At 44.9% G+C, this 11,994-nt stretch overlaps 1 protein-coding gene across 1 annotated transcript; it reads left to right on the top strand.

The window, feature by feature from the left end:
* The first annotated feature begins 925 nt into the window (after positions 1 to 925).
* LOC309362562 (hepatic lectin-like) lies at positions 926 to 8,323 on the top strand. Its single transcript, XM_081898187.1, has 6 exons — positions 926 to 1,124; positions 3,086 to 3,193; positions 4,336 to 4,395; positions 5,111 to 5,262; positions 6,512 to 6,624; positions 7,991 to 8,323. The coding sequence occupies exons 1-6, from the start codon at positions 1,034 to 1,036 to the stop codon at positions 8,124 to 8,126; spliced, it is 660 nt and encodes a 219-aa protein (XP_081754313.1). The 5' UTR covers positions 926 to 1,033; the 3' UTR covers positions 8,127 to 8,323.
* Positions 8,324 to 11,994: the final 3,671 nt, after the last annotated feature.

The raw sequence follows: 11,994 nt of genomic DNA, 5'->3' as shown, positions 1-11,994 counted from the left end.
CCGCTCAAGGCAGAGCTTTGCTACGCTGAGCAAACTCTGAGGGACCAACCCTTTTACGCACAAGTAGCACATTGTCCCATCACAGAGCCAATTCCTGAGCCCTAACAATCCTAAAGAGGCAACAGACATCTCTGCACATCCAGTGGGGGAATGAGGGTCATTTCGCCCCCTGGCTCTGTGCCCACTTCATTCCACCTGAGTCACTGTGCTTTCTGAAAGAGCAATACACAAAATGGAGGCACCTCAAGTCATTCAAACTCCCATCATTAGCAGGCAGGCAATACAGTTCTTTGTGGGGGCGGGGATTTATAGTGGTTTCAATGTTCAGTTAATCAAAGCTTTGTGATTTTGATAAACTGGGGCAGGGCCTTAAAAGACAAAGAGAACAAGCCATTTTATAAGGAAAGGGTGAGTAAGACGTTCTTGGGTGTTTGCACTTTTGGAGTCAGCACTTTGCAAATAAATTTTCATGCTGCAGTTATGGGGAAGTGAACATGTGATTCCAATGCAGGCATCGTAAGGGAAGAGTGGAGAAGATGCATGGTTGGGGGTACAGGTTGAAACTTTTGGGGGGGGCTGCAGGGCTCAACACCCCCTCCCCTGCCCAAGCAGCAGCCATTGTTACAACAGCAGCTGTAGCACACGAGTGCCCCATCTCTTTGAGATACTCGCACGTGCATACACACACACACATGTGTCTAAGTCACCATAGAAAACATTAACAAAGTGTGGGGCTTAAACAATTATTTTATTTATGGCTACAGCTTTTGGTGGGATGATGATGCTGATGAGTGGTCAGAGGGAGAAGAGGGAGCAGACTGGGAGGAGGAGGGGTCAGAAACTGATGTTCCTTCTTAAGGAAATTTATTCCCTGAAACGAGGGGACTGCATGTGTCTGAATTTCCCCTGATCTTCCTAAGAAATAGGGGGAGGAGAGGGAAGGAAATAGATCTTTATATTTCCTGATAAAGTTCCTCAATTTGCAGCTCATATTATAACTCAGCAAGAGGAGAAATTTGAAAACAAGAGCAAGATGGTTCTACTTGGTGTTTATGAGCAAGAGGAAGATGGAGACCGTGTATACCTGGCAGAGACGGAAGAAGCCAAGTCACCCAGAACAGCAGGTAAATATTTGGGGTGTGCCCTGGCCTCAAGATTTAGATCCAGATTTGGCAATTCAGGAGCACTCTCTCTCATCCGGAAGCACTTTGTGGTAACAGAGTCCAGATCTGAATTCACCTTTAGGGGGACTCAAAGATGGATCTAAGTGGTCCACTTGCTTTGGACAGAAGCTTACCAAACTGGCAGGCCTAGTCCCTCTGCTAAAGTACAGGCATATATATCCAGGGACTCAGAAATGTGCATAACTTAAATTTATGGGCAGAAGTTGATAAAATTTGCAGACATTGTCCTCCTTTCCAAGGGAGAGATGCTTGCCAAATAGCTGCAGTGGTTCTCCCGTAAGGGAAGACTGTATCATTATGGGGGGGGTCACTTTATCCCATAGTGTTTTATGGGCAAATGGTTAGAAAATAGATGATATTACTGAGCAAATGGTTGGAAAATAGTAGATATCACAGAGGAATCAAAATTCCTCAGGGTGAAAAACCTGCCAAATTTCAGATAAATATGTCCATTGGCTTTTATGATGGGAGTCTACAGCTGATTTGGGAAAGGGGAGAAGTAAAGGGGTTTTCTTTCCTTCCAGTGGCTTTTGAGTGGGCACCACTTCAATAAGCAGCCACAGTGAAACTGCACACTGAGCAGAAAAGTGTTCACCTGGCTTCAGGTACCTGGTACAGCTAGTGCCAGGTAGAGGAGATGCCAGGGCAGGAGACTGGCAGTGGCAGGTATTTTAAGATACAGCTGGAAGGAAGATTTACATGCTTATGACTTTTGTCAAACTTTCTTTGACCAACCCGGTCTCTAACAGCAGTTTACTACTTTGCACTTCACTTGACCTGGAGATAGGAGGTCTAATTCATTTATATTCTCACTTTCCTGGGAGTAAGCTCTATTGAATGCAATGGGACTTATTCCAAGAAAACATACGGTGGATTGCACTCCTATGTTCTGGGAACTGTACCAGCAGACCCAGCTCCTGGGTCCCTGCTGCTCTCTTTAGTCAGGTTTAGTCACAGGTAGGGATGAGGAACTCAATTTTGTTCATGTTTAAAGGCAAATTTGCCTAATTCATTTCCACCTCATTCAGATTATCACATTTAAGTACTGCTTGAAAACTGTTTAAAATAACCAACTTGGATTTGTAGAATAGCCTCCAACTGACTACTGGGTCAGGACCCAAGGCGGCTAGAAAAGCCAGCTGGGACTGGAGACAACATATATGAGAATCAAAGCACAGCCATCCCTGAATTTTGTGGTGCAGTTCTCCAACCAGTATTTACAAAAAAGCATCTATTTGAGGAGAGTGTGCATAAAAATGAATATATTAGTGAAAACAACATACAAGATGCATTATTGAGGGAAATTGTTGTAAAATACATACATTAGTGACAACTGCATTAAAAAATATATGTAATAGGATAAATTCACAATATTATGCTCATGAATCTTCATGAGGGGTTTTTACATATAAATGTGAAATGCTGCAGAAATGTGGAGGTGTGACTTTAAGATTGGAACGAGAAAGTGGGAGACTGAAATTGAGCTGTTCTTCCATTGCTGGTAGGGATGTCAATGCACCCAAAGCAACACTGCTGCTTCCCAGGTGCCAAAGCTGTTGTTTCCACACTCTGTTTCATAATTTCCTTTAGAAATGTCTGATTCATTTACATTTTTTAAATGATAGCTAAGAGTCTGGGGCCCTTGCTGGCTGGGGGCCTGGAACACATGCACCTCCCTCCTGCCAACAGCTCTCAAACACATCAATCCAGAACTGCTCTGCTTAATTCACCGTCCACCATAAACTGGGGGGGGGGGGAGAACCAACCTTAAAAGCAACAAAAACCAACATCCCTTACATTTCTCGTAATTTTAGACACCCAGAGTGACCCCACTGGATGTTACTTGATAGCCAACTTCATACAATTTTGCTTGAAATTTGCTGCTATCTTTCTTCTTGAAGACAGATTCTTCCTCCGGTGGAAATGGAGCTCCTCTTTCCTGGTTTATGGGCTCCTGGCGCTCGCTTACCTGCTGATGATCATCTTGCTGGGACTTCTGCTCTCCAATGGTAATTGAGGGACTCCAAAGTCTGAAACGCTTCAGTAGCATTATGACAAAATGTGGGAGGGATCCCCCCCCAATTCAGACTCTCACATTTAAGCCCAGTTTGAAAACAGTTTAAAATAACCAGATTGGACTTGTAGCCACCGACTGACTACTGAGTCGGGGCCCAAGGCTGCCAGAACGGGCAGCTGGTCTGTGGACAACCTGTTCATTTCTCCCTTACCTTGATTCAGACTGTTGGGCCACCCGCCCAGCCCAGCCCTGTTTCCTTCAGGGTCTCCCTTCTTGCTTTTGGCCTTCTTGGAGCAGTGCTGTGGGGAGGCCTGCTGGAGGGATGAGGACTTCATTAAGGCGGCAACGCCATAACTAGCCACAGCTGTGGTTGAAGGCCCCTCTTGCTGCCTAGAAGGAATGCCTCTGATGGCAGACAAGGATGCAGAATTCAACCGAAGAAGAAACGTGCATATCTGCAGATGTGCTTTGTGAAGGGCAGCCTTTGAAGGGCCACACGTTCTGTATCCCTGATCAAGAATCTAAATAAGTACTGGAAATCCCACTGAGAATATTTTAAGTGCTGCATGATGTTCATGTCCTTATATATGGACAGTTCTGGGGACTAGCAGGAAGTCTCTTGGTGACATCATGGGCTGGGAAGCCTTTCAGTACGGCGTATAGCCGCAAAGTTGCAGAACTATATTTCACAGTATAGTCGGGCAAAGGAGAGTTAGGTTTTCACTTGATGAAGTGACTGCACTGTTATATCAGGCCCACCACTGTTTTTTTAAAAAAGGTTTTGCTCAAAATGGCTCTTCTAGTTGATCATACATGATGACTCTCGTATTTTTCCTGATGGCCTAGGAAAAGGAGGGAATGAAAGGTAAACTTGAAACATGGAAAGTGGCCACTGTGTCTAAGTCTAAGCATGTACAGAGTGTTTTCCCCTCAATTTACTTTGTCATTTGAGTTCCCAGTGGGATTCTCAGCAGGGTGTGTGTTCTAACAAATGTGGCTTCCAGGCTGTCAGAGTCTGGCTTATTCTGGGTTAGTTCAAATGGAATGAGAGAAGAGGTCTCTCCACCATATCTCTTTTTGCCTCATATGAACTGGTAACATTGTATGTGTTTGTATCTCTTCTTACAATTTCAGAATCAAAGTTTTCCTCAGAAGTGAAAAAGTTACATAAACAGCTTGATATGAGCAAGGAGCGTAAGTGTCTTGCCCAAACCATCTGGGGCTTGCCTGGGGGAGGTGGCTCTCGCCTGGCATTACGCCAGAGAGCCTGTTTCCACTGCAGGAGGGCCATAATTTATCACCCACAATCATTCCTCCAATGCCTGGCTTTAGACGGCAGGTCTTCCCCATCAAAGCGGCATCTTCCAGGGAAGTCTGAACTCTAAGCACCTCCTGGGCCAGGAACTCTGTGAGTCCCTTGAGCTGGGGGAGCTTAGAAACAGGTGTAACTCATGAGCTTGTGCCATTGATGTGCTGCAAACCCTCACAACCCCAGCGCCCTCAGGATTACAGGGATGAAATGGGCTCGGCTGCTGCTGCTGCTGCTGCCGCCTCGATGAGCATCGCTGCCCCCTAGAGGAGCAAATTCCACCTTAACTATCTACTCTGTGGAGAAGTATTTTCTTTTGTCTCTCCTGAATGTTCCAGCCTTCAGCTTCTTGGGATGCTCCCATCCAGTGCTGTGCTGAGAGAGGGAGAAAAGGCTTTCTCTATCCCCTAAAAAGCCCCGCATTGTAACTGTTCTTCACAATTTAGAAAGCATGCCTATATTAAAACAGAAAGATGGCACGTCTCTCCTCCTGGTGGGGAAGGCTGTGGAAGGATGGCCGGAGCATGCCCGCTCCACCTGCAGTCCGTTGCGTGAAGCCATGGTCAGGGCTTTCATTCTGTGCCTTTTCTCTTTTGCCAGTGTTCCCATGCGGTTCCAGAAGCAGGGAATGGGAATACTTTGACGGTCGGTGTTATTACTTCTCCCTCCGGAAGGCTACTTGGCACACGGCTAAGTCACTTTGTGCAGAGCGCAATTCAAGCCTGGTGGTTATTCATGATGAAGCCAAACAGGTAAAGGTGCTGGAGTCTTGGCTGGGGTGGGGGGTGGGGATTTGTTGCCTCTTCAGTGAATTTTTGGAAAGCTATAATGCATTTTGTTATGCTATTTTTACTAATATGTGCATTTATGTGCAAATATTACCCTAATAGATTTTTTTTGTACTTGGTTGGAGAACTGCATTGCAAAATTCAGAGAAATTCAAATGTTGAATGATGGCTTTGCTTAGGTTCACATATTGTTTTGGAAGGTGCAAATTAGATAAGATCATCTTTAAATGCAAGCTGAACAGGCAGAGAAAACAGTACAAAACACTTCCTGCATGTGATGTTTCAGCTGCTGGTGATTGTCAGCGATTTCAGTTTCACCCTGAGTGAAAGACCAGCCAGACAGTGATGGTGGCCACTTATGAATCACTTACAAAAATGAAACAAAGTATCAAAAAAGAGGAGAGTTACATAAGATTTACATATGTATAGATATATAGATAAACACAAATATAGATATAATGGCTTTAGTTTAAATAGGAATACAATACCCTCTCCCCTGGGTCTGCCTGCTCAGTCCTCTGTCCCAGTGCTGCTAAATGTAGATGGGCAGCTTGAAGATCTCTGCTCTCCCTTCTGCATCTTTAACCTGGACTTGAAATAGAGAACTCTTTCAAACAGAGAACTGTTATCTGTAAAGTAGGCCAGGTGGACACTCTGTAGATATTTAGTGGCAAGTGTGGCTCTGGAAATCCAGGTTTGCTGATCAAGATGCTTCCTGATTAGGGAAGGCAAGCCCAGAGCAGGGACTCATGCAGAGACACAGGGAGCATCTTCCTCAGAGGCAGGGAGCTTTTCTGTTTTTCTTCATTGGGATTGATTTGACGAGATGTGGCCCCACCCCCAGTGAAAGCAGATTGGTTGGAAGTACATCTTAGTACTGAATCAAGCACTCAGCAATCCTATACCCGCATCTTGGGGGTAAGCCCCACTCTGAACTCAGTAGGACTGACTTCTGAGTAGACATGTCTAGGACTGCACTGGAAGAGGGGCAGTCATCCAGATGGATGCTGAGGTAGAGAGGGATCCTTATTTTTTGCCTGGATTAACTGATCCCAGCTCACAGGAATCATTCTTGATTTTACATAACCTACTGCTGAACTGAGCCTACATTTTGTGAATGAAATTACTCTTCTAATTTGTGTTGGTGATTGTGAATATGGAACCAGAGCAGCTTCTCCAGCTTGATACCATCTTCTCCTTTTTGGTCTTGCAGAATTTCCTAGAGTCTCGAACCAAGAATGAGCGTTATTGGATTGGACTCACTGATATCAATGAAGAAGGGCAATGGAGGTGGATTGATGGCATCAGTTACTTAAACAACTACAAGTAAGACAGAGGACCATGAACGTCACCACTTCACCCATCAAGCCAAGCCCTTGCTGTGTCCTGTGACCCAGCAAGCACTTGGCAAGGCTCCTGTTTTGGCCATCCTGGGAAGACAACAGAGATGGGAGCTTTGTGAGCCCCTGGTCTACAGTGTTTTCTTTATCCCAGGAGTAGCTAAACAGTCCTTGGCCTGGTGACCCCCCCTTGACCCCTTGACCCCCCTTCTGCTGCACCCCACTCTCTCACACACCACCCGCAAATTGCCTTGAGAGTTGGCAGACCTTTCTGAGAGGCTCACCCTTCCTGATTTATACCACCATCATAGCAAACTCCTCCAAGCAACCTCAAAGATTACTCAGTCCAGATTTTTTACTCTGGGTCAGGATCTCCCCATCTCCATAACTTCTCTCATGTATTTGTTCATGTGTAGGAACCCAAATTCATAGAACTGGGCAGACTCAGGGAATTGTTTCCTATTTTTTTAAAGGGGGAATCATAGAATTGTAGAGTTGGAAGGGACCCCAAGGGCCATCTAGTCCAACCCCAGCTGAAGGGAGCTGGCGGCCAATCACATCTGGAATGCACCACATTGGTTAGCCTGCTCCAGCTTGACAGAATAGGAGCAGCTGCCACCAGCCGTGGATGGGAAGAGAAACAACAATGGCTGAGGTGGGAGCAGGGAACCAGCAGCCTGTAGACAGTTTCAGGTCTGGGGCACATAAAGGGCAAACCTTGGCTGAAGGGGGCTTTGAAGGCACTAACCACTGGCCCTGCCTGCAAAGTCCCTTGTGCAACACTTCCCAAGCACGCAGATCATCAGGTGTTTGGGGGGCTCTGGACAAAGTGCTTAGCAAGCCCAGGGTTCAGTGTTTCCCAAACACAGGGCCTGCAAAGCTCTTTGCATAGCACTTCAGGAAGCACCGCAAAAAGGGGCTTTGCAAGTTCCTTTGGAGAGGAGGGGAAAGCTCCATTTCTAAAAGGAGCATTTTTGTTATTTCCAAAGGAAGAGGTTTGTATTCCAGATGCTCCTCGCAATACAAGCTGCTTTCTCTGCTGCTTCGGAGCATTGTTTCCTCTGCAGAGGCTCCTTCTAACCAACCACCAGCTGCTTGTCAGTTAAAGGGAGCCTCTTTGATTGGTTGTGCCTGGGTGGGATGCCTTGAATTGCATGGAAGAAGGGAGCGAGATAAGCAACACAAATAAGCTAGTGACTGTGTCCAAAGCCGCCCAAGTGAAGAACGGAAAATAGAGAAGGAATAGCTTGGCAGTCCTAGTATTGGGGGCAGAGGGGGAGCAGAGGATGGTGTGGCTAGAGAAGAACTCTTGCCAGGTCCTTCAGGGTATCTTAACTGCCTTCCTCGTTTAGGAAATGGAGACAAGGCGAGCCCAACGACCATGAAACCAAGGAAGACTGTGCCCAGATCCATGAGGCTGGGGAATGGAATGATGTGCCCTGTAACTTTCAAAGCTTCTATGCATGTGAGAAACCTTTGCCTTCCTGAGGAAGAACCATGAAAAAGGCACCAACTAGCAGGAACAGGGCTGCAAGAGCAGGCCATTTCTCCGCTTCACACTATCTGCTTTAGAGTGACAAAGACTCTGCACAACTTGAATGTAGCTAGAATTTTTATATAAAGATCTTTATGTTTCTAAGCAATAAGAACCATATTATACTCTAAGTAAAGTTTTGTAATCAGAATCATGTCCGGAGGCTGGAGTCAATGTCAATTCCTCTTTCCAGGTTGTTTCTGTATGCCATGAGACATCTCTCTCTCTGTGTGTTTGGTAGTCCCAATTGCCACACCTGGGGAGGGAAGGAGAGAAAGAATAAGGCCAGTAGTGGTTTAAATGGCTATGGCTGTATATGCACCATACATTTAAAGGCAGTTCTGGGAGCTGTAGTTTTTAAGAGTGCTGGGAATTATAGCTTTGTGAGGGGAAGACTACAGCTCCCAGGATTCTTGGGGTATGCTTTAAATGTATGGTGTGTATAGGGGTAGAATAGGAATGTGTGGGTGTTTATGAATGGGGTGTAACTGTATATGGATGAGCCTGAATGGAAAGTTGATGGATTTGGGGCATGGATGGTATGTGAAAATGGGGTGTGAGTGTGTTATCTCCCTCACCCCTGGAGTGCCAAATTTCACAAGTCACTGGCACCACCCACCTGACAAACGCCTGAAATTGTAGGGAAATCATAGGGACATCAGCTCATGCTGCACTTTGATGCCCCAGGTGTTGGGACTTCAGTGCAGTGAGAGGCTGTTTGAAAGCCCCTTTGCAGGCAGCACTACTCTTCTAGAGAAGTGGGCGCACAACTAAGACAAACTCAAACCCATCCTCTTGTCCATCAGAGCGACATCAGCTGATTGGAAGGTGGGGGTCTGGGGAGTTTTTAAGCCTCAAATGCTAGATTTGCCTCCCTGGCGCAATACCACTGACTCTGCACCTCACTGCTATTTTTTTTTAAGCCACATTCACATGACATTAGCCACATTGCATGTTGATCCTGTGGTTTCTTGACAAAGACTGCTGTTCAATTACAGATAGGTAGCCGTGTTGGTCTGCCATAGTCAAAACAAAAAAAATTCCTTCCAGTAGCACCTTAAAGACCAACTAAGTTAGTTCTTGGTATGAGCTTTCGTGTGCATGCACACTTCTTCAGATACACACGAAAGCTCATACCAAGAACTAACTTAGTTGGTCTTTAAGGTGCTACTGGAAGGAATTTTTTTGCTGTTCAATTAGTCTCTTTTTTCAAACCAGCTTGAATCTGGTCAGAAAACTGGATGCAGAGTGGGCAGTAATGTGAAGAGACCCTAACAGCCATCTGAACACACATGGGCAGATAACAGCTTGGTGAATAGGAGTTGGGGGGGGCACACCAAAAGGTTATCTGCATCGGGTGAGGGCATCTCCCTCCCACTCTCTGATGTGCAAATGCAGCAGGGGCATGGTAATTTGAACTGAATAAACTACCATATTCTTGTGCATAAAGGAGGGAGTCCCCTCATCATGGAGATTTCTTATATGGGATATTGCAAAGCTTATCATGGGGTTCAGGGACATCTAGGATAGAATCCAGCATAGCACTTCTGCTTTTTAGGAACATAGGATATTTCCTTCCTTTTTTGGTATTTTGACCTAGTAAGCAATTTCAGCAGCATCTTATGCAATATACTATATTTATTTTTTCCAAAAAAAATGATGAGTAGTTTTTCTTTATAAAAGGGTTTCATAATCATTTCTGCAAAACTGCTTCACCCAAAGATTCAAAGCTCCTAATTTGAGACCAGCTGACAGCCATGAGTTGAAACTTGCTTTCCAGAGAATGAACCCCAAAGCATGGGCATAGCCAGGATTTATGTTGGGGGGCAGAACCTCATTTAGTTGAGTATTGATTTACTTGATTTAATGGGGGCAGCTGCCCCCCTCCCTTGACTACACCCATTCCCCAAAACCTAAGCCAACAGACATCTCAATACAGTCCCATAGGTGAATTAGGGTCACTTCACACACGCCCTTGAAGTTCTGCAGGTTAGGGATTTTGAGCAGCACTTTTGTAGACCTTGCTTTGCAAGCCTCCACACCTGCATGAAATGCAGGCAGCGTAAGCAGTTGTTACATCACTGTCATCTGTACATGAAAAGGACAAGTCTTGGGGTGTGCTACATAAAGCATCTCCAATCTTTGCTAGAGTCTAGCCCTGCGGGTTCTGGGTTGGTCAGAAAATGAGAGACTTCAGCCAAGCAATGAAGGAGCAAATCAGTGGCCAGGAGGCCTGATCATTTATTTGTTGCAACAAAGGTTTTGAGGTGTAAAGCAAACAAAGAAGAAGCCCAGAACAAAGGTTACACAAGTTTTTAAAAGTTCTCACAGTTTCCCACAATACATTTCTTACAGTGTCATCAAAACACCCATGGATATGTCACAGAAGAAGAGTCGTGTCAGCAGAAATCTGAGATCAAGACATAGAATCATAGAATAGAATCATAGAATCCTAGAGTTGGAAGAGACCCCAAGGGCCATCGAGTCCAACCCCCTGCCAAGCAGGAAACACCATCAGAGCACTCCTGACATATGGTTGTCAAGCCTCTGCTTAAAGACCTCCAAAGAAGGAGACTCCACCACACTCCTTGGCAGCAAATTCCACCGTCAAACAGCTCTTACTGTCAGGAAGTTCTTCCTTTTTTAAAAAATAACATATTTATTGAAATTTTCAAAAAGAAGGGAAAAAAATTACATTTAAACCTTACTTTCAATAACATCTTTCCAAGCCTTCCCCACCCCTCCCCTTCTTGTATTCCATTTCCATTTGTTTATTTCAACAAGTTCTTATCCCAAATTTTAACCTTATTGTATTTAGCCCATTATTCAATTTAATTCAATTTATATAGCCACTTTCCCCTTATAGTTCACAATCTTTAAACATTAGAATCTGTTTCTAAGATCGACCCCAGTTCCCTTCCACGAATTCCCCCTTTTTTATACTCATAACAAAACAAAATAAAGAAGAAAGAAAAATTCAAAATATAATTGTACACCCTTTGGATTCCCAAACTCCAGCCCCCCTTTCCCGGTTTCGATCCCCTGTATCCATCAGTCTATCTGCTGTCAGCCTGGAGACCTCACATCCGAGGCCCTTAATTCTCTCTCAGTTCCTCTTTGCCGGTTTTTTTTAGTCCTTTATATTAAGCGCCAGGTCTCGGAGAAGTTCTGTCTCAAAAATGTTCATTTTTCTTCCATCCAGACCTCTATATTTAGAAGTAGAACTCAAATCTTGTTTCTTAATCCTTTTAAGTCTGGATGTTCCAAATGCTCCAACATCCATCTTGGTCAAATTTGTAATCCATAGATCCTCAGATCTCCCCATCAGGGGATCTCTCCAATCTTCATTGTCCAATTCAAGCCAGATTTTCATAATCCAGTTCTTGTTTTCCTTTCCATCTTTCCTGTCAGGCCTCTGGCCTTCCTTAATCTTCTGCTGCAATGTAACTCCTCCTTCATTCCCTTCCAGATCATCATGTATTTCTTGTTCCCTTTCATCACATTTCTCAGGTTTTTTTTCCTGCTCAGCTGCAAAAACTTCTGGGGCTTTTTGTTCAGGAACAAAACCTTGAGTCAAGTCCCTTCCATTTTCAATAGATTTATCTAGAAAATTTTCCTTTTAAATCGAATTTCCGTATTACTCACGGGTTGTTGCTTTTAGTCCAAATGTTCAAAGGAAGAAGTCAGCGCTCTCCGTCCATAGCACGCGGCTTCACTCAGCAGGGAAGGCAGAGGACTCTCAGCACTGCGCCGCTCCCCGTCCCCCGTTCCGTAGCCTTTAAAAAGGTTCCTTCGCGGGTCGGGGGGCGCAAATGGTCCCAC

Source organism: Podarcis melisellensis (assembly GCF_964234715.1).
Source record: "Podarcis melisellensis genome assembly, chromosome: 2".
NCBI lineage: Eukaryota > Metazoa > Chordata > Lepidosauria > Squamata > Lacertidae > Podarcis > Podarcis melisellensis.
Note: the sequence above shows the minus strand (reverse complement) of the source record. Positions and strands in the feature narration are given on the sequence as shown.